This window comes from Biomphalaria glabrata, chromosome 5 (genome assembly GCF_947242115.1).
Source record: "Biomphalaria glabrata chromosome 5, xgBioGlab47.1, whole genome shotgun sequence".
Lineage (NCBI taxonomy): Eukaryota > Metazoa > Mollusca > Gastropoda > Planorbidae > Biomphalaria > Biomphalaria glabrata.
The window spans coordinates 45005666-45032687 of NC_074715.1; the positions used below are offsets into that span (position 1 = coordinate 45005666).

The following is a 27022-nucleotide window of genomic DNA, read 5'->3' on the forward strand; positions in this document are numbered from 1 at the left end:
TGGATAAATATTTTTTTTTTAATTTTACCATTTCGATCACAAAATTTTTCTTAGAGCTAGGCCAGATCAAAATCCTATATACACGTCCACAGTCTCATATAACCAATATTAAAATAATTGTTGGTTTTATATAAATTTGCAATGCAATCTCATTTCATTCTATAACAAATATAATATTTTCTGATAACAAACAAAAAAGTTATATCAGTTTAACTGAAGTATGGTTTTGCACTCAGAAGGAGTGAAAAAATGAATTCCATCAAAATATGGAAACTGATTCTGGAGAGAAAGAGTTAATTAGAGACAAAACAATTTTAACTTTTAAAAGTCAGTATATTGATTGTCATCTAGAGCTTTTACCAGGATTCCTTTTTAAAAGGAAATCACTGACACAGTGTTGGTTTGTTTTTGTACATATTTGGTACAGAAATACACATACAAAACAAAAACATGTTTTAATCTTTTGAATTAAATTAATTTATAAAATATGTCTATATTTAGCATCAAAAGGTCAGATGCCAAACACAAAAAGCCAAAATGTCCTGCCTCTGTGGGAAAAGGAATTATTAAAAAAAAAGTTTTTAAAAACTAAAATATTAATTATGTATTAAAATAAATATTTCTTTCATTGAAAGTGTTTTGGCTTCTTAAACTTGTGAAGGAATGAGTAAATTACCATTCAAACTAGAACATTGTGGAACTTTCTAGATAGAGAGCATCTATTGGATTCCATAGACCTAGTCTGTAGAGTGTTATTATTTGTCAAGTCACTATCATGCTGAAGACCAAACATCTTGGACATAAATCACAAAAACATTTCACTAGAAGCTTGCAATCTTTGTTTTATTTCAATGTATTCTTGATCATTGGCATGTACAGTTTTATAATACAGTCTTATTTACATCTTGATACCTCTCTCTAGGTAAGACAATGGTAGGACGAAAATAGAACAAGGATAAGATAACACAAATAAGAAAGTTATAACATAGTCTAAGCATGACAACATATGAATGAACTGTCTTGGAAAACACATTGCTAATCTCCGTTTGCTTATGTGGTATATAACAAATAATCTTTACTTGTTCACACTCTAAGCTACATAAAATTGGTTTTATCCTATTTAAATAGATGCAATCAACGGGTACAACAGTGGCACAGATTATGTACAATGTAACTGATGAACATTTTGTTTTGTCTTCCATGTATTCTAGTTCATAAAACAAAAGCAGGACAAAAAGTCTAACACTAAAAATCAGCCTAAAATTGAATGAAAAGTTCATTACTATACATAAGTAACAACAAAAGAAGGAAAACATTCATTAAACAATTGCCAAAAAAAAAAAAAAAATTGAGAAAGAATTTGAAAGACTTTTAAAAATAAAAGAATCACAAGGAAGAATAAGGTCAAAGGATATTACTCATGAACCAGAGAATGATAGGACTGTAGTAGGTCCAAGTGACTATCTAGTAACTCTAACTGAAAAGGTAAAAAAATAAAACAATACCTAGTAAATTCAATACTTTGACAATGAACTATTTGTCAATTAGAAAATGTAGACTTGACTGTATGTTTCAAACATTCTTTTAGAAATGAAGATAATTACAACTTGGGACGAATTTCCCACAGGTCAGCACAAGATGAAAGCAGACAGGGTTCAACCCGAGACCATAGAGATGACAATCCAGTTTGTATAACACATGACATTCTATTAGGAAATAAGTTACCAATAGGCAACTCAAAGAAACTACTTGCATGAAATGTATATTCAAATAGTGAGCAGACAGAACTAATACATGTCAATATCAAATAAACATAAAGCTATTCAGGGAACAAAAACCTGCACATTTTGTTAATTGCATAAGGTGTCAACAAAATTGCTCAACATTCTAAGCCTCAGTATTGGACTATCAGTTTATCTAAGAAACAAATAAATCGCTTCATCACCATCAGTCAGAAGTTTCTATCAGAAGACAGCAAGCTGTCACTATACATGAAGGTCATCAAAAAGACAAAGAATGATACATTTATATTTGGATGAATTTGGTTAGTTACCTAGGGTCATGAAGAGGGTCAATTAGCCAGAGCAAAAACAAAAACACCTAGAAGTCTAGGATATGTAACTGAATTTGAGTCTGTTGGCTAGGATGTGTGACATATATATATATATGTTTCTCAAATGACACGAGTCATACTTTTATATATATATTTACTTACTCCTCACAAACATACACAACTATAGGTTACCCATATACACACACAGAGTTTTATCTGAAACAAATCTTTCTAAGATGTAATAGCTACTTTTGTTTGTTCTTTCAACAGAAAATAATGTAAGCAAATGGTTTGTAAAAAATAAAATATAGGGTCAATGCTACTGAAAATATAGATTTATAATAAAATGAAAAAAAAAAAAGCTTGTCCAACACAACAACTTCCTACTGAGTGACTATTTTGAAACAAAGTTTATTTAGTAAGCAGCACAAATGGTCCTTCATTTTCCAAATAAAAAAGGATAATATTTTAAAAAAATATTTAAAAAAAATACTTTTTTAAAAATAAAGGCTCAATTATTTCAAGAATTTTTGAACAATGAATTTTTTAAAATAAGAATAATATTTAAACATTTTTACAATGAAGGCTTTAGTTTTCTAGAAAGTCTCTGATATCTCAATGATTTTGCATTGGCTTTTTGTAATGTAATTCTATACAAAACTTGAGTAATGCATAAAAACTAATTAGCAAATGACTACTGTATACAGACTAGTTTTTTGTTTGTTTTAAATGTTTTGGATGTTCAGATTGAAACATTATTACATCCTAGCTCAAACCTCCCGACATCAGGGGAGGCAACAGACAAGGTTCAGGACAGCAATCACATACCACATGACCATCCAATTGTCATCATTATCTCAATTAAAAACAAAGAATATTTCATCCAAACATTTCCTGACAATACTGTAATTAACACTATTGCTACAACAACTTGTGCTGCTATTATATGATGCATGTCATTCATAACAATACCCATACAGCTCATTTCATTTTTCCCTTCCATCTGTAGTTTTGAAACTTGAGGAGACAACAAAGGACTGGGACAGTACAAAGGAAGCTTAGTTAACAAAAGAAAGCAAGTAAACAAAAAATAATCAGTAAGACATTGGGCAAATCATGGAAATTAAAAGTTTTTATAAGCGTTGGATGCAGTTCATTCATGATTTCAATGTATCTACACCCACCGGATCATAAACTAACAATAAAAATTTTATAATTGCATACAAAATGTAAAACTGTACATACACAATAAATTTATGTAGAGAGGACAGAGAGTGATGAGACCACATGTAGTTTGTCTAATTAGCAGTAATGACACCTAGTAATGACACCTGATGCTTTTACTCCACCCTGAGAGTAACTGTTATTGTAGCAACTATCTCAGAAGACAAAGTTCAATGATCTTTGTCAGCAGTGAAAGTGAACTTTTATGAGCACAAAGTTCACAGCACAATCATAAATCTTTCTTGTGGTGTTAAGATACAATCATAAATCATAGAAAAAATACATAAATAAAAATTCTGTCTGAATAATATAGTTTAGCATCATTGTCTCCCTTTTCAAAAACAAAAGGGAATGTTGCAATGGTAAACTGAAAGTTCACAAAAGTGAATAAAAGAAAACACATGAAAACCAAAAAGGTTGGTCATGTATAAATCTTCCCCTTGCATGTGGTACAGGTACTAATGAAGATTTTACATTGTGACTGTTTCACTTTTGACTTCCAAAGAAGCTTAACAAATTTCATGTGGCTCTGAAACTTATGGAAACCTGGTTAGCAGAGAGAGAACAAAATAAAGAAGAAATTTGTGAGTAAAAAATTAGTCAATGTCCAAACTTGGGTCATCTGATCGACCTGGTGATGACCTGGAAGATGAGTTTGTGGTCAGCGAAGGATTCTGCTTCAGAACTACTTTGTCGGCAATGCTGCTACTGGTGCCAGAGTTGGTGCTGGCCTCACTGCTAGAAAACATTGTCAAGTTGACATCAACATCAAATTCTCCACTGCTCGTGGCTGTGACAGTGACGTTGTTGTTGTTGTTAAATTCTTGCGTCTCCATCTCAGTCAACAAAGCTGTGGCTTCTTGCAATGTATGCTGTCAGAGGAAGACATACCATAATTCAGTAAAAGTTAATGAACTTTTTATCTAAGGAAGTGACCAAAGTGGAAAAAAAAAATGTTGAATAGCAAAACATATAAGAAGATTGTTTGGTCAGATAGGAAATGGGTTGCTATTTGAATCTAATTAATTACAAATAAACTGACGAATAAAAAGCTACAGGTCTGTAGAACAGAAGTCATTATTTACTGTCCCCTGTGACTTTCAATGGGGACCAACTAAATGACTAAGCTCAACCAAACAGAAGTCAAGGAGCCAATACATTTAGAGCTGGGCATGTGCCTTATAATTTCACAAGAGTCAATGCATCTATGAATGTCATTAATTTTGAAAATAAAACTCAGTAGAATAGCCAAGTAGTTAACTAATCTAATACAATGTCTTGGTAACACACATTCTTTGTATTGGAGAAGGGGGGGGGGGTGTTGTCTTTACTACTTAATTAACCAGAACTGAAGGTGAGATCAAATGTAACACAATTTCTTATTCAATCTGAACTTCAATTGGAGCTAAATGCTTTAGTTTCTGACATTTGCATTGAAGGAGAAGTTGCAGTTTAAATTCTGGCATGATTTTCTACTTAATTAGCCTAAACTGAAGGTCAGATAAAATGTTAAGACAACACATCAGATGAACCAACCTGTGCACTGTAAGTCCTCTGGAAAGATTTTCTGTTGGAGTCTTCATTGGACAAGTTGGGTGAGGAAGTTGTGCTCCAGTAGTGATCACTCATCTAGAAAAAAAATAATACAATTTGAATTGTCATAGTTCATTGATTTCCAGAGTAAGTAGGCTAAAGGCTTAACACAACCAAAACAACTTGCAGTTTGTCTCATCACATAAATGGATACTAAACATTTAAACCCAACAAAAACCCAACAGCTTTACTTGATTTATGTCAAGTGTAACTAGGCTCAACACAGCAATCTACTCTAAGGATTACAATACCTTCTTTTTGAGCCAGTTAACCGCCCATTGCCATTTCATTGGCGTTTTGACCAAGAACTCTTTGGCCACTGCAGACTGATTCATGAGTGAGACTAAAAACTTAATACACTGGTATGACCTTCTGCTATCGGAGACATGGTTAAGTCTTATCACATCTGTCGCAAAGAAAGAATGGTAATCAAATATAAGAGATTATTGATCAACTGTGGCTAAATATTATTTGTTCAAACAGATTCTCAAGACACATATATCAAAAGACTTATTTAACATTCACAATTAGTGCCACATTATTTGATTTTTAAGCTAAACCTTACTTTAAAGTCAAAGATTTGAAAGATAAAGATTTAACTAAATGTTAATAATGATTAATAGAGTTGATAATGATTAGTCTTGTAGATGATTTATTATGTTAAAATAATGAATAAAATAAATGATGCAGTAAAGATATAAATTTTTTAAATTGTATATTGTATGTTAAGTCTACAAAAACTATTAATGACAAAGTAATGTATTTTGTAAAAATATAGTTTTTTAGTTTTTTTTTGTTTTTTTTACAAAATAAAATAAATATTGTACTATTAAAAATAAAGAAACTGTGTAACTGACAATGTAAACATCTCATTACATTACAAGTCTTCATAAAATCAAATTACTTGTCAAGCCTTCAAATTTTTTCTCTTTTTCATCCAGAAAACCATCAATGACATACTGAAGTCGGATTGTCTGAAGTGGATCCTCTAGAGACTGTTGAGAGACCATTTAACATTGTTATTTACTGGTTTGTGTTTTAGTGTCAAATATACAAGCCCCTTACATGCTTCATTTTGACAATTTCAAACTGTTGATATCTTTGAATGAATATCAATATCTCTAAAGTGTCTATAGTTAGAAAGTATTGAAATACATTACATAGTAAAAGCACTAATTCTTACCAAAATCTCTGTCAGTAGCATAAAGATTGGCTTCAGTTCATTAGATGCTATGTTAGAATATTGACACTGAAAGACATGGGTACATATTAAATATACATCAAGTACCATTATACTACAGTGTATGAGTTCTTAACAAGAGGATTTCCACCGAAAGAAGAGAGGACTAACCTCAAGAACATTTATTTAAAATACTTCATCATAAAATATCAATAATAATGGAACTTTCATAGCAATTTTAAAAACATTATAGATCTGCAAGCTGAAAGCATTTCTGAAAAATCAACAGATATAAAAAGAGCACTACCATGATCCTGTTAACTACAGCTACAAAATTTCTGACTAAACCAAAATTCATAAAGATAGTGGGAAAAACAATGTTCACTGATCAAGGTATGAGCATGTTGAGTTTGTTGACTGGAACCATGTAGCATGTCCTAGTGCCAGTGGGACTTTCAGTTCTCAAGCTCTAAAACCACAAGGTTTCAAAGAAAAATGGGAGACCATTCAAATAGATGGGTTCTTAAAGCATCGGGATCTTGGGAGAAATGCTGTGATTAAGGTTTCAAACCAAAGAACCAATTTATCATTATTTAAACATTGGGTTCACGGTCACTTCATCACTGGTCACTTCATCCCCTGGTCATTTCATCCCCAGTCATATCATTATCTGATCATTTTATCTAACAAATAGTAATTGTAAAAATCGTGAAATAAGCAATATTTATTATATTAATTTTTATTTACATGACAAAAAGTCTAATAATAACAATAAAATTAAATGCCATTAAAAACTATAAAAATGTAACATGCATAAATATAGAGGTCATGTAAAAAAAAAAGTGTTTTTGTGTTTATCTACCACAATCAGAGTAGGGTGGAAAATTTAGATCAGATCAACACCTAATGGCAGAGAGAGAGAGAGAGAGAAAGTCACACCCTACATGCAAGTTTATTTCCAATAAGCACTAAATCAATTTTAAAGGCTATAGAGATCTAATCATGATGGAAATATAATATAAACAGGTATTTATGCCCACATAAATATACCAGTTTTGATATCTAAAGTGAATATCAATAAATTTACATATACATGTAGAAATGAAATATCGATAGAAATATGAAATAAATACAGATATAGTCCTATAACACAATTTACAACATTAATGTTTAAAAGAGAAATAAAGCTAAACTTATAAAGCCAACATGATATCCTGAGGATGGGTGAAGTCAGACTTTATTAGAAAAAATAAAACCATATTTCAAGGCTTAAATGATGCTCCCATTTTCAAGAAAGAGCCATTTAAAAATAAAATAAAGTGAAAGATGGTCGTCAGGAATTATCAGCGGCATGATCATAAGCATTCTAATATTTCTAATCGTTCTCATCGCTTAAATGATTTCCACTACTTCCACCACACCTTGGCCTTTGATGATAAGTTATCAGCGGCAATGGTAATAGGTATTCTAATCGTTCTCATCTTTCAAAAGATTTCCAATACTTCCAGCACACCTTGGCTTTTGATCAATACATCATGCGCAGGGTAATATTATAATATCCCCCACATCCAATAGAAGTGCTATAGCTAAGTACACACCCAAATTTACAATATATTATAAGATTTCTCATCAAAAATGTAAACACATTAATAACATGTCAAAAATATCAAAAAGCATTCTACATAATCATATTTATATATTAGATGAAATAAGGGCTCAAAATCAAAGCCTTAATAGCACAATTAAAACAATGAATAAGAAAAAATATTTAATTGGGGATGAAATGACTGGTCACCAAACATTGAAGTCTTACCAACATATACTAAAACATTGGGAGTCAGGCGACTGAGGCGACTATATGTGTATTAGAAAACAAACAAAGTTCAACTCACCATGATCTGTTTGAGTAATGTCTTGGTGAAGGGAAAGTTACAATAGCAACAATACAGCAGCATATCATACAGTGACTGTAGAGTTCCACCAGACAATTCTCTCACTGCTGTTACCACCTGTAAATATCAAATGTCCAATTCACAATTGGGATAATTACAAGTTCAACAAAATGATTATTGGTTAGGATTATGTCTATAGAATAGAGCACTAGATCAGCAGGACATTCCAAGGAGCTAAGTTTCAATAGTACACATGCTAATGAATTTTAATAAGCTTGAGTCAATCAAAGTCCACTAGAAATAAAAATATTAATTACTAATAAGACTTTATTTTCTGGCTCAGAGAATAAAAAAAAAGGCAGTAATGTAGACCAAATTTAAATATCTGTGGCAGATGTACAAGTCTGCTGTTCTTTTATTTATTTTATTTTACAGATACCTTACTTTTAGCCTGAAAGGTCTGTGCTATTTTCAGAAGTTTAAACATGTCACATTTAAATCAAGAAAAGAATAACAAAATTTAAACATTAATAGAATAAATAGATTTTCAAAAGGATGTCCTAATGTTAAGTTTTGAAAGTCTTGTCTTACTGACTTGTCTCTGAATAGAGAGATGACGTATTATCAAGCAAAGATGGCCTAATCTAATGAGGAAAGATGGGCCAGACATAATACTTTTACATTGTGGCGAGGTATGTTACCTGTGACCATTGTAGTGAATATGCCGTAACACCAGCCATTAACAACAACTAACTTCTTAACATATGTTTTAGTGTTGATCAACTGACCTCTTAATGTATGTTTTAGTGTTAATCAACTGACCTCTTAATGTATGTTTTAGTGTTGATAAACTGACCTCTTTAATGTATCTATGTGACTCTTCCCCAAAAACATAGGAGCTCATCTCTGCAGACATTTTTAGAAATATATGTGGTTGTACTGTGGAAGGTTTTCTGTCTCCAAAGCTGCCAGGTTCTGTAAACACAACAACATAAATTATTATTTTTCATTCAACCCAATTGAGACTATGGATGGAAGGGGAATGGTTGAAGTCTACTTTTCTTAATTCTGCCTAACTTAAACAAATCAAAGTTTTACTGTAAGAGTCTGATCATGCCAGTTAACTGACCATCTGTTTGGTAAGCTTTCACATCACAGTTGAGTATAAGCAGAGCCAGGGCTGTGTGGAGGTGAGTGAATTCACGAGCTTGGATTGAACTCCACCTTCTCCCTGATTCCTGGGAGAATATTTCAGAGACAGAATATAATGAAACAAATTTCTCTTCCAAGATACAATTTAACAATACAAATTTCTAAGATACAATATAATGAAATTAATTGTTAAGAAACAATTTAATGATACAAAATTTTCCTTAAGCTACAATAACAAGTTACAATCAAACTAAAAAGAAAATCTGGTTGAAATAATGAAGTTGTAAACTAAATTAACGCATTGTATCCAAGCTTTTAGCAAACACAGTGGCAAAAAATATTTTGTTAGTTCACAAAATAATGTATGTACCAACATTGCAAGCAGGCGCTTGATTGGGAATCCACAAGGAAAGAGGTAAGTGGGCAGACCCATGCAAACCTGGAAGAGGTCTGTCATCAGTGAAGCTGAGGATACTGGAATGACATGGGAGCAGATGAAGAAAGCTGCTCAGAACTGAGTGTTGTGGAGAGGTGTGTTTGTGGCCCTATGCTCCCCTAGGGTTCACAGGAATAGGTGAGTATGATCCTACTCGGATCATTATATGTAACAACAAAAATACTTAACAATTATGGATTAAAATTATTTATTTATGGCTTTAATTATTAAAATGAAAATAATGTTTTTTTTTCTAAATACACATACCCCATTTCCATTTCCAAGAAGAAAATTGACAAGACGTTGAAAGCCATTTCTTCCAAACATGTGAGCACATGCCTTGGTCCCCTGCAGAGAACAAGATATTTTCTGAATCAAAGCGTGAGAATATTATGACAAAGTGAAACACTTAAAAGTCTTACAAGTCCACACAAATTCCCTTCTCTCTCTATCAGGTTTTAAAAACAAGGAATGATATTTGCTTGAACAAAGCCAGATCAATAAATAATTATAATTTTGTCAAGACCTTCACAAATATATACCCAGTAGGTCTTACAGTCTTTTCTAAAAGTGGCAAGAACAAGATTTTTTTTTTATAAACACTAAAAACAGTAACTGTTATTTTAAGGGGTTAATGTAATTAATGTGAGTATAAGCGTGATATTTTATTAATTTGTTACAGATACTTTTTGCTTTGTTTGCTTCATGTGCAACTTAAAATAAGAGAACCATTATTGACTATAAGTAGTGCTGCAAATACACAAACTATGGGTTACAGGCACTTTGAAAACAAACCAGACCTAAAGAGGATTAACAGTCTTAAAATACTGTCAAGTTTATGTTAAAAATAAACAAAAATGCATTAAAAAAAAAAAAGCATTGTCCATAGAGTGTAAGGATGTTCATGAGATCAATGCTCTAACATACTTAAAAGTGTGTCACAGAAAATGTCATAAAACGATGTTCTCAGACTTAAAGCACAAGACTTACCAGCTGTATGTAGGACCTGAGCACTAGGAAATACTGTGTACTATTTCTAACCAAATCAACTGCATCTTTATCTAACAGTGACAACAAAGTCTCCAGCAATGTATTCAAATTAGGATGAGTCTGAAATATTGAACCGTTGTTCACATTTAAAGTGTACAAACTTTTTGACTATAACATCACAAATACATTTAAGCATTAAGAAACTTTAAAAAAAAATATATATATAAGCATCTAATAAATAAATGGTAAGTCTTCGATTCTGAAGTTTAAAGATGAGTGCATCTACATGTCACACAAATATACTAAAACAGACAAGATTATACATTTTTTAAGCTATTTAAATATGATTATCATCTTACCTTGCAAGTAATGACTGTAACATAACTACACTAGCATACCTAGTTCATTACAGTTTCTAATATTTTACAGCTGACACTTTTTTATTAAATAGTCAGTTTTCATTTCATACTCATAATTTGTAATTATAATTTTTTTATGCATGTTTTTTTTTAATAAGTAAATATTTACTTACAGGCACACCACCATGATAATAAAAACTAGCAAACGTTCTTTCTAACAATTTTCCAAACATGACACGCACTTCTTTACTGGTAGATTCTAAAATAAATGGTCTGAAAGAGAACAATTACATTGATTGATTGATCAAGAGAATTATTTCTTCAAGTAAGTAAATGGTTTAAAAGAGAACAATTCATGTATATTATATACAAATATATCAATGCCTTTTAAGAGATCCACAGACAATTACACTGATCTCAAGAATTCATTTTTCAAGTATACAAATGATCTGAAAGAGAGACAATAACAATGACCTACAGAGTTATTTGTTCAAGTTTATAAATAGTCTGAAAGAGGGACAGAGACTATTTCATTTGACAAGAGAATTACTTGATCATGTGACATTTAAAAACACTTAGAATTTTCATTTTCACTCAATTCATTTGAACATTTAAAAAAATGCCTTTTTTTGTGTGTGACTCAAAATGAAAACAAATATCTTAGAAATAATATTTAAAATTTGATAAGCCCTTATTATAAACTGATTCAAAGCTAAAATCTCTAAATCATTATGTTGTAGAATTGGATATCAAACTTACTTTATTATCTCACAGCCTTCAAGGCTTGCTAAATAATCAATGAACCACAAACAAGCTTCTTTACAGGAGTGCATGAGATTTTCTAGCAGTACAACCCACTCATCTAACTCTGATCTAAACAAAAATAAAAGTAAGTTTTAAAATTTCAAACTGAAACTATCTAAACAATAATTCAATAATTGTATAACTAATATACAGATTAGCAAAGTTGTTAAAAAGACAAATATTATAACCACTTAAAGCTATACAAGTTAGCAGAGTTGTTTCTATAAAAACATTGTAATCACTTACTGTGTTTTTAACCGTGTACGTAGATAAGTATTGACTAAAAACCTAATACTTAGTTGCATACACTCAATGCATTTCACACTGTAGTCAGAGTCATCTTCTTTGGTCTGGCACTGGGTAGGCTGTAAACATAGAAAAGAGCTAAGCTTAACGTCCCACAAAGTATTTCAGGTTATAAAAAGGTGACAAGAACCAAACTCACTAAGTCATGACATTGAGAAAGTAATGCTAGGTATTGTGATGAAACTGTTATGTCTATAAAATCTTTAAGGAGATAACATTGCACACAATTCTTTTAAAAGCAACTTTAACAGTCTGGCTCTAGCAATAAATAAAACCATTATATTCATTTAAACAAATCTTGATATTTGACTAAAACTGTACACATATTATTAAAACTTTTATAACAAAAATTAAAAATCTAAATGTTTCATGTTTATCAATTCTTATGGCTCTCATTATCTGAGAAAATCCAAACAGTTGACTTACAAGCACAATTAAAAAATGTCAACATCCTTACAACACATGAATAAGCCATTAAGAGACCAACTCCTCAAATGAATTTTTTTTTTCCCCAAAAATGTCACTTATATTTCAGGGTATTTTCAGAAAAAACATAAATAATATAATGTTCTGGGATTATAGGAATTAGTTTGACTTGGCAGAGAAATGTTTTCTGATGAGAATTGAGCATTGTTATAATATCCCTTACAATCACTGTATGGCAAACAGCAAGAGTTCCAACTAGAAAATTATATCTGATTGAAAAAAGATCTCTTCCTACTCTTATGTATCCTAAACATTTGTATACATAAAAGTGAATGAAATTATTTGCTAAAACCATTGAAGGCATGATGGGTACATTACAAGGTTATTGTGTTTCTAATGATCAGATGCTATTCACTCACACAGTCATACAGATCTAATGAAACAAACTAATCTTCTGCTCAATTCTTAATCCAAGAAGACAAACAAATATGTTCCTGAAGATTTATTAGTACATTTGACTACAAAATACCAGTGACTTACTCTACTTTTCAGGACTATAGAAACTAGTTGTTTGATAAATGTGAAATACTCTGGGTTGTAAATGTCCCTATTCTTGACAAAAGTAATGTTCTCAGCATGGATCATCTGTTGAATGCCTGCAGGCATGCGGTCGAGGAATATTCCTTTTCTTTCCCCTTTATGAACCAATTCTGTCAGTTCCATGAGACTGTCACTGCTACGTTTTCTTTGAACAAATGAAAACCCAGAAATATATTAATAATAATAATAATATTTACAAATTAAAATAGTGCTTTCTACATGATGTTTTAAAATATTTAGTTTAAATTTCCTTTTAAACATTTTTAAATAGCTTTAAAGCTAGGATGTGATGTTACAATGAAATTAATAGCATCAAGATTTTCCAAAGGCCTAATTCATGTGAGAGTTTAGCTACCCTAAAAATTAATAAAAGAAATGTCAAGTATGAAAATGATAGAAATAAACTTCATAAAGTTTTCCATTACAATATGTGCATGTAAAAAGAAAGTCATAACATGACCAAGCATCAGAGATTATGTCACGTAATGTATGCATGTATGCGTAAAGTCTCATAGTGTGTATAAATAACTTATTTTTTAAAACAATGAGACGTTGACATTACGTGTATGCATCAATAGTCTCAAAAAAGTTAATTATTGCAAATGGAATTCAAGAAGATACTCATGATTGTAAACAACGTATTTACGTCAAGAATAAGGCCATCATACGTAATTATGAGTATTTTCTTTTGCCAGGTACAGCTGTAAAGGTAATTAGTAACTGACTTTTGTTGTTGTTTTATTTTACATTTAGTTAACTTATATTTTGTCAAAACTTATATTTTTATGGGAAACATTCATCCACTATTTTCTTACCCTCCTTCTGGTAAAACCCTCCGAGAAATAATCTTGCTGCGTTTAGCTGTGACTGGTGACCTCATGTCATCGAGCTTCTCATAGAAAAGAAGATAACCATTCCAGTAGCGCAACCTTTCCTCTGGATATGTGTTGGCTGACAGGATACGTTGAATAAAAGAAGTCCTTTTTATAATCACATAAAGTATAAGAATGTCACAATCTCAAGTCTATTAGATTCAAGAGAATAAGAAGAGAAAGCTTTACATCTCACAGCTTTGAAACTCAAATGTAACAAAAAAAAAAAAAGAAATAAACTTTGTAGTTGAATCAAATTTTGTCATCATGGCTAGAAATAGCTAGAAAAATCAGGTAATTAAATAAGAATTCTGGAAACCAAATGATTCAAAATGTAGAATAAATTAGCTATTAAGAATATATAGTGTTACGTGCGCATCTTAGTGTAAATGTGAAACGGTGCGAATGCATGTTGAAAGGCGAAGAGGACCAAAATGGAGAGATAGAAACGAAAGAGTGTTCTAGTGTTCATGGACATTAAATGCGTTATAAACGATGACGTTGTTGTTTTAGTGTTAATGTACTGTTCAAAGAGTCTCATCTTAGAAAGGAACGTAACATATAGAAATTATACAAATGTATTTTTCAAATGTAAATCTTGATAGTTAATCATACACAGGTATTTTTCATTCCAATTTTCTTTAGAATCAATGGCCAAAAGAAAAATAAATGTAGTTAAACTTGAAGCTACAAAATTAATGTACGCCACTGAAGGGAAGGGCAGACTAAGCCAAATAGAATAAATTCAGGGAGATGTAAATGTCTGGATTAACTTACAAGAATCATACACTTTAGCTTTATATGTTCCACCAAAACATTCCTGCTCCACCGTCACATCATTCATGTCAAACTCTTCCACCACAGTATCATTGAACTTAAACCACTTCCCTTTGTTTGGATTGGTGATTACAGTGCCTCTGTAACATGGACATAAAACATATTTCTTTTTTTTTAACAGTAAAAGTAAATCACATTTTGTATAAGTGCATCAGAAATGAACAAAAAAGAAGTTCCCCTTTTAGAACTTACAATCCATAGGTCCTCTGTTTCTGTGGTCCACAGGTAATGAGGGCGTCATGTGGCCAGCATAATGACCTACCGCCTTATCTTTTCCCCAAACATCAGGTATCCATTAGAGAGCTGGGTGTACTTAGAGGCACCCTAAGGATCCCGAAATTAAAAATCCTTGTCTTCTCTAGAATTAGAACATGGGACCCTTCGGTTCAGAAGCCAAGCACTTTACAACTCAGCCACAACACATTATATAAGAAATTAAGATTGGATAAATTAGTCCAGTTTTATACCCTGAACAAAAAAAGTCTTCTATTATATCATAACTATGTGGTCAGATAATCATAGTTTTATATGGTAGAGTGTGAAGTAGACACTGCAGTAGAGTAAGTTGGACACTAACAAAGTATGATGACAGAGCATGTTAGACAATTATACATTTTTTTTCCTATTCCAGGATTAAAATCAACTGTCTCTCAAACTAAAAAAGAAAAGAGCATTGTGGAAGCAAGAAGATGAAAACAAATCACTAAAACAAAAAATAACTATCGATTTAAAGTACAATTTTCCAACCCTAACACAAGGAAACAAAAATTATGAAATAGAATAATGCCATCCTTAGAGACAGCTGGAAAAAAGCTGAAGACTGCTTATAGATTTTTATATTGGATTCAGAAAAATTTATTTTGAAATATGGTTATCAATAACAAAGTATTTCTTAAAGTTTCTAGCATAAAATAGAACCTACCTACGATCCCTAATAAATGAATAGTAATGTCCAGCATTGGCCTGACCGCTGTGTACGACAATGCCCACCAAATCATATTGAATAGGACTCGGCTCAGAATTAATTGAAGCAGCTTCTATCCCAGCCTCTATTTCACCATTCAGAGAATCAGAGTTGCCTCCATCCCCATCGTTGCTGCTACTGGAAGACTGGTTGTCTGACGTGCTACTTCTGTCCATCTGTTGACCTTCCCTTCGAGCCATTCCTTCAACAGTATAAGGTTCCATGTCTAGTCTCCATGGGAACTGTGAAATACATTCATTTTTTGTATGTTATGTCATATAAGAATAAATCCTTTACTATACTTAGATAATAAAAGACTTTATAATTAATGAAGTCATTTCTTTTTCCAATTTATAAGTCCTGAGAATGGTCTCTGTTACAAACTGTGTTTGTTATTGTAATGGTAGGACTAAATTTATACTTTCACTCTACCATGACTTGCATGAGATAGTGAGATTGTGGTCAACAGGTCAACATGAGTACATGTAAGGGTGGATAAGATGTTTGAATTTTTAGGAAGTTGTGTACTGAACTCTGACAGGGCTAGTGTACTAGAGAGAGATAGTTGGTAACAGGAGACTATAGTTTGAGTTAGTTGAGACTTGTCTAGAAGGAAAGTCTATTCCTATGGTAGATAGTCTATTTTCTGTGAGTTTATTAGATGATCTACAAAGTAATACTTTTGTAAGTAAGTTATAGTTTAATCAAGTTATATATATATGTGTCAAGTTTCTTTTTAGAGAATGATAGTGCTCCATTGATAAGGTTAAGATGTCCTGTCATCAAAAAATTGAACTTGATTAGATCTAGAATTAAGATTGATAATAATGAAAGGAACATATCCCTTAGGAACTTAGGTACAGTTAAGTACAGTTACATTTAGGGACTATGGTCAGATAGGGTAAATGTTCACTTACTTTGAAATAATCATCAAACTTTAAAGCCCTGTTGGCCTCCCAATCATAACCAAATCTCTTTAACTGAATGCAAAGTAATGGTGGCAGCATCTTAATACACATTCGTTTGATAGCATTTCTCTAAAAAAAAAAACAAAAAAAAACAACAAAATATAAAAAAATATTTTTAAAAAAGCAAAGCTTATACAAAGTGTAATTGTATCAATTAGTTTGGATCAGTCTTGTAATTAAATTTTTAATAGATCAAGACCAACAACAATAAATCTGTGCGATGTTAAGCTCTTCCGCGGTGTCTAGTACTTGAAAATGTAACTAAGTCCAACTGGAGGTAACACTGAACTCAATACTGGAACAGATAACACAGACAAAAGGCCAACAGTTGACACATAGAGTCCACGCTGGTATTGAAACAACAAACACTTTTAATACTTAATATGGGAACCGTCAGATGTCCTCTATTACTAGCTGTCTATATAATTCTTCTTATTCTTACTGTAAATAAGAAAACGTCTTGATTCTAAAGCATCGCCTAGAGAGTTCTTGTTTTTTAACTATCTGTCATGTCACTTGTCACTAAGTAAAAACTAAATCCTAATCATGTCATAACAGCGATTAATAATATTTTTACCAATTGTTTTTGTTCAGCCCTATATAATGCTTTTAGCTTTCTCACTACGCTGGACCAGTTGGGAAATGGCAGGTAGGGAGGTGGGAGAAAGAAAGGGATATCTGGGTGAATTTTACTGTAACTGGTTTTTTTAAAGCATTTATAAAGAAATAAAAAAAAAAAAATAAAAAAATAAGGAACAACCTGAATTCAAACTCATGGCTCCTTGAGCTGAAGTTCTAACCACTCTGCTAGTGAGGTATTTAAGACTAGAGAAGATTGTATAAATATATGTTGTTTGTTTCAATTCATTGCAACAAACTATAAAAGGGACTAATTCAGCTTACACCACCACTTCAGTCTAGTACAATTTCTTTCCCTTGTTTGAGATACCAAACAAAAAAAATTATTATCAATAGTTAATTGATTAATTTCTTTCTATTGATTCTTGTATTGTCAGATATAGGAAATAATTGTGCAAAATTTCAGCTTGATCCAAGATTGGGTGAGAAATAACATGGACAAACTTTTTACCAGACAGACAGACACAGTTGATATAAGCTTTGTAAAAAACAACTACAACACTAGTATGTACCTTAAAAAAATGGAGTCTAGACTAGAATTTGTAAATCAACCAGAGTAAGTATTGATGTTTATCTCTAACATAAAATTTCTTATTCTTTTACTTTTTCAGCCTATAAATTCTGCTAAATTTAAAGCTAAACAATGTTAGCCATATTCAATAGTTCTGTCATTATTACAGATGCATAAAAATGAAAACAGGAATTCTTCATTCATTATGAAAATTTTATTATTTTTTGTACACGAGATTTAAAAGTAATATTTGATTCCCCCTAATGCAATGTTTTTCAAGTAAATGAGATATAATAAAGATTTGTTTGAAAGCTGCATTTTATACTAAGATATTAATACTTGACACTAGATGTGCAAAGAAACAAAGAAAATAACTTCCAACCTTTTCCCCACATTTCTCACAGAAGTAAGCATTGACTCCTTCCAGAAGTTCTTCTTTGACAAATTGGTCCAGTGAATCTTGGAGTGTGGCATTCTTGACTGTCAGATTGAGAGCAATGAAAGCCTCCTCTCTCTCATACCTAAATACCAGCATTACATTTATTAATGATTAAATATATATATTTAAAAAAAGATGTTAAAAAAAAAAGCATTATTTAGAGATAAATGTTTTTTCATATTCAGCTCAGCAGAACTGTTATTACTGACAGAAGAAAGGGGAAAATTGAGCAAATGGCCCCTAAACCAGTAATCTTCAGGCAGGAGGGACTCATTAGCCTTAGCTTCCAAACCTTTGCTGCCTTATACCCAAACATGGGAAAGGTTTTGGGAGTCAACCCTAGGGAAAAAGCAGGAGCTGGTGACCTTGAGATAACTAGCAGCTTACAGTGCTACATCCTGGCAAAGCCTTCCATGTAGCTGATTCCAAGATGTATCTTTGAACACAGCTGTGGTGTGGAAAGGGGGGAACTGCTGTATGGGGGACATCATTCCAATTATAGCAAATGCCCAAGATTTGATCTCATTTCTATGAGACAAAACATTGGTGTTCCATGACAAAGGAGACCAACAACAACATGCTGATAGCTATAGTCAAACATTCATAAATATTTGCAACTCATTTGTTAGAAACATTTTCTTAATCACTGAAGGTTAACACAAATATTTATTAAGTTATATTAAATAAAATAATACAAATTTTAAAATATTTCTCTAAAATAATTTTTTAAATGCAGTCACTTGCCTGTGAGGACAGTCCTTACATATTTTCTGATCTGAAAAAATGCCTTGAAATTTTTTCTTAAAAATTTCTTCTCTGCCTATTGCCTGTAATAAAAAAAAAATCATTTTATTCTTATTATTTTGTATAAGATATCATTATATCAGCACATGCTACAATTATAGCACCTGTGCCAATTGAAATTTACAATGACTTGGAAAAGACCAAGGAATAATAAAAAAGTTGAAAAGATTACAGCTAGAACTAGAAGGACCGTATAAAAATATGTGTATACAATAAACAAGATACAGGTCAAAACTCTGTAATCAAGAAACTTAAGGTACTAAATCCAATATGATTATATAGAAGGGAGATAACAGAAGCGATCATTCGATATTTAAAAAGGGGGCATAACAATCAAAATCGTTATTGTTACTTTTTTTGAAGGAGATATAATTATGAATATCTGGAAACTTTATCAATCGTAGAATGTATCAATTATTATAAAGTCATTCTGCGTAAATATTCCTACGTTTTAAAGAACTATTCCATATCATAATATTGATAACATACAATTTGATCACAGTATAAATATTTAAATTTTTATGGAAAACATGCTCTTTTTAGAAACCATCAACGAGTTACAATAAATCGAGGTTTATATTCGCTACATAGCGATCTCGTATTAAAAGGGCCTCTGCCGTTCATGGCACATGGGATGGTCAAAACGACCGTAAGTTCTGTGCGGAATCGAAATCAAGAGATTTCGGAGGCAAAATTTTTATGTCCTGGGTGGCTGGTGCTCATTGGCCTAGCACCCTAATAAATACAAATATAACATAATCAAATTTAGCTTCTTGATACTTTGGTAGACTTTTTATGATTCGCATTCTAATACCCGTGCCGTGCTTCGCTATATTAACACGATTGATACATTATTTTGATCAAAGAAAAGGGGCCGTTCCAATTCAACAAAACAGATTCTACAATTAACAGGCTAAAAAAAAAATTGTTGGATCATTAAATAGCCATTTTATTGGACATGCAAATAATGGGTGTTGGTTTCGGTCCAAGTCTGGGAATGAAACAAATCAATGGGCATAGCTGGTGTGTAATGCTATTATAATAATAGATTATACAAATCTTTACTTGTCCTCTATGTCTTTTTGCAGATATTTTGTGGGCCTTAATCTGTCTCAGCACACTAGCAGGAGGTTTCAAATTGATTGATATGTTGTTTTTTTTACATGTTTCGGATGTTCCTTCAGAGTTGAAGATAGTTTACTTCCTAGTCCAAACCTCCTGCAGGACGACAGGGGATGGGAGCGGGCAGGGTTTGAACCCTCAACCGTCGATAAATCCGAACGACAGTCAAGCACGCAAACCGCACGACCATGCTGAGACATTTTACGAGAATTTTGTCTTTAACCCTTTTGTCTTTAACTCTAATGTGATATGATGCAATAGGAAGGAACCATCATTTTTTTTTTTAGTATTTCATAAAAGAAGAGCTCTTCCTGTTTCTTTCAGATCAAGAGCATAAAGTGTTTAAATCTTTGTCAGTAAAAACCTTAATTTTTAGGATGACTACCTGCTTATAATGTATGCACTGAAGGACATCAAAACATAAAACTAATAGACAAATGTTTTTTTTTTTATGAAAGTACCAATACTTCATTGTATAAGGCCAACCAGGGAAATAGAGTGTGTATGAAGTTCTTTTTTTTTTTTTTTTAGTTCTTAGGGTAATAAAAGTACTTTTTTAAATAGACATATTCTCCTATGTTTTAAAGTTTTTTGTTTTTTTTTGCATTACAATATTTTTTTTTTAAAAGTTGAGAATTTTAGTTAGTGTTACCGGTATCATTTTTTACTTTATAATTTGATAAGACTTTAAAATGGAAACAGAAACTAGTAGGTTAAAATTCCCAGACTCCATCTCCTTCAAAATTATACAAATGGTTTAACCACAAAACACTTTCTGTATCGGTCACTACATCCCCTGTCACGTAATATAGTTTACAATCAATAAACTTTAAAAGCAAATAGCTGATAGCGTTATGGAATTTTGTTGAAAACTAGAATTTTGACACTGTTGGAGTGGTGTGTGATGTTGTATTACAAATGGGAAATTCAATTATGTAAATTGGGTGGGGGGGCACTTAAGTGATTTTTTTGTTGTTTTGTTATACTTTTGTAAGTAAGTGACTGGTAGTGTAACTACACCAATAAGACATTGGATCAAACTGTTGTCCCCAGTACATGTTTACAACTTTCCTTACTTTCATATGCTCATCAATCTGGTCCAGTACAGCTTGAAAAAAATCAAATGAGTCCTGCTGCTCTCTGATGTTGATAGAGTGACCCCACAACTTGAAAACTTGCCAGAATTTTTCTGGTTCATGAGCTTGCAGTCGGCTCTCCATGAGATGACCAAACATTTGCTGGACTTGATAAAATACTCTGGTAATGGCCAAAAGAAGAAATGTATTGTTACTTAACCAAATGTGTAAAGCTGTACAAGCTACTAACATTATTAACTAATTAATTCATTAAAGTTTTAATTAACAAATTATTTAATAATGAAGTAAGAGATATAAGCTGAAGAAACAAGCTTATGACACATTATATAGCCAAATTCATTGAACTAATTTTTGGTGATTAGAGATTTCGTTAACAATATGAAACAGATTTGAAGCAAAGAAACATTTAAAATGCACACAATATTTATATTCCAATGTATTTCAAACACTTTATCTTTAGCAATCTTGCCTCATAGGATTACAAAAAGTGATTGTATAGCTGCTTAACAAAGTCCAAATATAGTTTGTAGGACAATGTACTCACGAATCTTCATCAGGCTGATCTTCATCAACACTGAGTATTGCTTCTGGCACACCTGGAGTCATGTAAAGTTGTTGTAATACTGAGTTCATGTAGCAGGTAGCCCCACCATTCTTTAACCCTACATAGCCACAGCTGGCTCTACCATCTACTGGAGGCATGTACTGAAAGTGAAAATATTGGTCCTAAAACATTGAATCTATTTCCTTAAAGATACATAGTCAATCATAAAAATCTCTTAAAATAACTCTTACCTCCCATTCCTTCTTGTTATCTGTATACTGGTGATGCATCATCAATAACTCCTTACATATAATTCTTAAATTGTAGGAACATTTATTGGTTAATTCGGCTAGAAGATCATAAGCAGCTACTCGAGATTCTGAGTTGGAACATCTGAATGAATAAGTTCAGAACATAAAAATGTTATTACAAATCAAAATTAGGAAAACAATATGTTGGCCCCAAGTTTTTTCTAACAGAGAGGATCAAGAGAAAATAACGTAAAGTAAACATTTCTATCTTGAAATCTGTATAGCAAAAAAAAAAAAAAAAAGTTTTAAACATGTTTGCTTGCATAGTTAAGAAAGCAACAGTACTGTTTGTGGTTGAGCTCTTCATGGCAGCTCTTGATACTTAAATGAATGACTGATTATCTAATTGGGCTTGAACAGAGGTTAAGAATGCCTGTTCAAGCCTAATTAGTAATCAGTCATTCATTTAAGTATCTAATTGTGCTTGAATAAAGGTTAAGAATCCCCAGAGAATTACCAGCTTTAGTCGCCAGATCGTGACACCTCCGTGGAAACATAAGCCCGGGAATGGACAGGCCAAGAACGAGAGCTAACATGGCTCCATGTGAGCTACCACTGTATGCTGTAGCAAGTGTACGTGCACGTGGTGGGGATGTGAAAAAGGCTCGCTAACCAGTCCGCAATTCACTGCTCCGTTCCCCAACTTGCCCATACGAGTGGTGATGGTCCCCTCATGGGTGCAGTGGCACAGTAAAGGCATCAGGAGGGCCCCCACATGGGGCTTGGGCCTCTGGCCCTGCATGAGGGGATGAACTCATGTCGGGTCTAGGAGGACAGTGCAACATGACAAGCCGGGTGTGATTACATGATCACCTAGTTGCTGGGAGACTCCTGACAGAGGAGTTGGTGAAGAGCAAATTCTCATCCTGCTCACGGGATAAAAGCCTTTCCTGGGTCACATGGTTCATAAAAGGGATGCAGTCATCTCGAACTATACGTGGACATCTATTCGGTTAAGAATCCCTGAAATTAACAGGTCACTTTTCTACAAGCCAGTTCCATTAATAAGCATACCTCCATTTGCAATGCCTGAAAAGCTACCACAAACCTCCAGAGATTTTGTTTCTCCAGATATTCAATAAGTCACACTAGACCATGCAGTATTAAGAATAAGTGGTGATGAATTATTTTTTTTAAGGTTTAAAGGGGGGGGGGGCGCTGTAGGGTTTAATTATTTTCTTTCTTTCTCTTTTAAAATTCTGTTATCATGTCTTTGTCTTTTCCATAGCTACTTAAAAAAAATTAATCTTTTTAGTACTTTGGGTTAAACTCCATCAGGTTGCTGTCCTGTGCTGTTTGATTCATACTGTCCAACATCAGCTTGGATGCTGGGAACAGGAAGTCATGGAGCAGGTCATTGACTAGAGTGCCACCTATTGGAAAACAAATGTGTACACATACATAATTCTAGAAATACAACATAAAAGTAAATCAATAAAACTATACTTCCGAAATAGTGTTAGCAATAAAAATCCTTGGTCAAGACAAAAACAAAAGTCTTAAGAAAATGTGTGATGCTAACAAGTTAGAGGGATGTTGTTTAAATAGTCACTATCTTAAGCTTTACATTTTGGACTTCATTCACACAATATTGCTGTTTATATGAGACAACTATTGCATTACAGCTACAAGCAAAGATTTTTTTTTTACCATATAACATTTTTCAGTACCCACCATAAGAACTCTTTTCAACTCCCTCACAAGTAGCAAGTGTACGCATCAGTTTCAGATGTCCTGCTAACAGTGTGTTGTCGGTCTGACTAAGTTCACCATTTCGAGAAGGGACAAAGTTACAGAGCCAGATGACTTCATCGTCCAACATGGACATAGGGTGAAGGCCAAGCTTTTGTTGCTCATTAACTGAAACGACAGAATGAAAAAAGTATTATTTGATTAGTAAAGACATGAAAAAATTTGAATTTTTTTTTCTAATTATTAATTAAAATGTACTTTGTTTAGTCTACTACCAGAACTACTATTTCAGTATAAAGGTTTTTTTTTGTTTTGGATGTTCCTTCAGAACTGATATTTCAACATCCTAGCCCAACCTCCTGAAAGACATTGGGAGATGGCGGCAAGCAGACTTCGAACCCAGGACCATCAAGACAACATGAAATCAGGTAGCCACATCAACACTTATTGAGATCATTTCAGTATATTTACACATTTTCTGTAAATTCAGGCTCAAAAAGACATAAAGCTACAAATATATTAAATTTGAGCTAATTAAAATTATAATATAAAATATGAAATGAAAATTCCATTAAAACTTATAGCAATGAAAATTCTTTTGTATATACTAAATTTCTCCAATCTTCAACTTGTTGGTGATAATGTCTTACATGTTAAGTTTTCCAGAAGTCGACATCGAAGTTCAAAATACTGCGAACATTGATTTAACAGTCTGGGCAAAGAGGAAACAATGGTTTAGAAGTCTACATAAAAAAATAACATGTAAGTTTAACAATCTAATGAGTGATTTTCTCACCATAGGTCACTACCTCTCATAATGTCCTTTTTCGCTATAAATATTGTTGTAACTGTTATGCACACAACACAGGGCCAAAACAGAAATGTTTATGTTTAGATATAGAAAGAAGCTTCCTTCTGCCAAAGTAAAAAAGAATAGAGAAAAAAAAAATTTAAACAGTTTCCATCCCTGGAGAACGGGGCACACCCTTCATCCTCCCTGATACATGATGGGAGGCTGTTGGTGTGGACATGGAACAACACTGTGAATTGTGCTGTTGGTGCTTGTATGATGGGATTGCCTGAAACAAAGACTGGCATGAGGAGCTGGTGATTTATGTTTTTTGTGTCCTCATATCATCTATAAATAAATATCCTTACTGACTTCCCTTTATTGAGTAGCCTCCCTTAGGTTTACAACACTATTAAATGTTTTAAGGAATTTAGGAGATAAAACCATGCTATTTAGTTTTTTAAAATGACATCCGATAAAAAAAAAAAAATTTTTTTAATCCAAATTTTTTTCCCAAATTAATTTTTTTTGTTTTTAAACAATAAAAAGAATGTCTCACTTTTGTGTTGATCCACGAGCATTGGAAGAGGAAACCCAGAAAGGGACAAAAGCTTTTAACAGCATCTGTAGAATGAATTGCTTTGGTGATTGGACTGCATCTGAACCTACTGCCTGAGAGACATCCAGCTGGGACAACAGATAGAGCTGCTCCAGTGTTGCATCCCTTATATTTTTAAGTGGACAACTGACCAGCAGATCCAAGATAAAGTCACTTACATATGGCAAAGTGTAAAATGAAGCTATAAAAAAGAAAAAGAATAAATAAAAAAAGCAACATCAATGGCTTACATTTTTTTTGGGGGGGGGGGGGGGGGGGGGAGGGGTAGATCTTTTATTCTTGTTTTATGACTATTATTATATGTGTCGCGTTTAGTATAAGTTTTAAATGATGTCAATAATATTTTATTACATGCTCATATGCAAACAAACGATTTCACTAGAAATGCCATGTTAACTGAGTGAGGCTAAAACACATAAATAAGGACATGAAAACAGAGATATTTTAATAGTTCAAGTTAATGAATAAGTTACTGTCTCCACTGCTTTATTATCCTTTATATTTAAGATTTAAAGTATTGAAACACCTGGATTTAACATTAAGTTAAAACATTTCTGGATTCAACATTTCTAGAAAAATAATTGCCTTTTATTGATAAAGTAATGGGTAAACAAAATTATTTAATAAAAATCAATAAAAAAGGTTAAAATTTGAATGAACATATTAATTCATAGGTTTCTTTGATAGCTTGCTTGTGTGTTCAGCGAATGAAAAGCTTAGTATCACACAAGCTTAGTATTTCTCCATCAAGATAGATGCAAGTCAACTTGTTCACTAGCCAGCTAGTCAACTTCACTAAATTGCTTACCTAACAGTTCTTTTCTTAGCTGCAAGCATGTGATTAGAATCTCTAAGGCCTCTTTAGCAATCTGAGCATCCTGTGTGGGTATGTTGATTTGATGAGCACACACACCAGCGTGCAGGGATTGGTTATCACTGTCACTGTTGGTACTGGCTGAGCTACCTGGAGTGAAGAAAATAATTCTATTAAAATAAGTTATTAAAATAAGTATTTAAATAGGCCACTTTTTATTAGACTAACTTAACCACCTGCATTGATATCAAATCATTAAGCCACCTATCATTTAATACAACTCCTTAAGACCTTTAAACAGTAATAGAGGTGCAGTGGCTGAGTGGTGAATTGCTTGTCTTCAGAACCGAGGGGGTCCAGTGTTCAACTCCTGGTGAAGACTGAGATTTTTAATTTCTGGACCTTTAAGGTGCCACTAAGTTCACCCAATTCTAATTTTGACAATCATTATTCTAATTTTATACATCTTTAAAAATGTTGAAGTTTATTTTATTTTTTATTACAACTTATGTGAAATACATAATAACTTTATTGAAAAAAAAGTTTTAAATTTTCTTAGAAAAATGTTATATGGCAGTACTAATTAGGTAAACAAATCCATCAAACTATTTTACCTGTACTGCTCTGTCTGCTGCGATGACCACAACTAAATCCTTCTCTGCTTTCTTTAATTGGTTGATTGTAGCTGAGAAGATGAAGCCTTCCTGCTGCTGCAGCCCAAGTGACTTTCATAAAGCAGGAAATGGTCTCCACAAATTCCTGTGTACTCAAGTTCTGAAAAATAAAAACACATAAAGCTTTATTATAGTCCATTACAATAGTTACTTGACAACATTGACTTCTATTTCATTCAGCTGCTAAATAAGGATTTTTAGCTAAATTTGTGTTTCTTGTTTAATACATAGGTCAAATTCCCCCCAAAAAAATTAGAAGTACTAACTTAAAATATTTTTTAATTGAATATGGCACTCTGAGCAACTGCTT

General features: G+C 32.5%; 1 protein-coding gene and 1 non-coding gene across 3 annotated transcripts in view; one reads left to right on the top strand and one right to left on the bottom strand.

The window, feature by feature from the left end:
* Positions 1-822: 822 nt before the first annotated feature.
* The window catches only part of LOC106060773 (ubiquitin carboxyl-terminal hydrolase 24-like), a 42994-nt gene continuing 16794 nt past the window's right edge, over positions 823-27022 (bottom strand). For both annotated transcript variants that reach the window (XM_056029537.1, XM_056029536.1), the window contains exons 33-61: positions 26653-26812; positions 26033-26188; positions 25165-25405; positions 24466-24527; positions 23798-23983; positions 23382-23496; positions 22064-22205; positions 21813-21973; positions 21248-21428; positions 18990-19072; positions 18189-18327; positions 16606-16725; positions 15647-15930; positions 14665-14804; positions 13831-13966; positions 12956-13160; positions 11930-12048; positions 11639-11752; positions 11053-11152; positions 10521-10640; positions 9798-9878; positions 9072-9180; positions 8799-8917; positions 7943-8059; positions 6054-6119; positions 5775-5865; positions 5122-5276; positions 4814-4906; positions 823-4149 (exon numbers count right to left, since the gene is read on the bottom strand). In XM_056029537.1, the coding sequence (XP_055885512.1) occupies positions 3874-4149; positions 4814-4906; positions 5122-5276; positions 5775-5865; positions 6054-6119; positions 7943-8059; positions 8799-8917; positions 9072-9180; positions 9798-9878; positions 10521-10640; positions 11053-11152; positions 11639-11752; positions 11930-12048; positions 12956-13160; positions 13831-13966; positions 14665-14804; positions 15647-15930; positions 16606-16725; positions 18189-18327; positions 18990-19072; positions 21248-21428; positions 21813-21973; positions 22064-22205; positions 23382-23496; positions 23798-23983; positions 24466-24527; positions 25165-25405; positions 26033-26188; positions 26653-26812 (4071 nt within the window). In that variant the 3' untranslated portion in view covers positions 823-3873. The remainder of the gene's footprint in view (positions 4150-4813; positions 4907-5121; positions 5277-5774; positions 5866-6053; positions 6120-7942; positions 8060-8798; positions 8918-9071; positions 9181-9797; positions 9879-10520; positions 10641-11052; positions 11153-11638; positions 11753-11929; positions 12049-12955; positions 13161-13830; positions 13967-14664; positions 14805-15646; positions 15931-16605; positions 16726-18188; positions 18328-18989; positions 19073-21247; positions 21429-21812; positions 21974-22063; positions 22206-23381; positions 23497-23797; positions 23984-24465; positions 24528-25164; positions 25406-26032; positions 26189-26652; positions 26813-27022) is intronic.
* On the top strand, positions 19652-19787 carry LOC129926546 (U11 spliceosomal RNA). Its single transcript, XR_008778255.1, has one exon. It is a non-coding gene; the product is annotated as a U11 spliceosomal RNA (small nuclear RNA).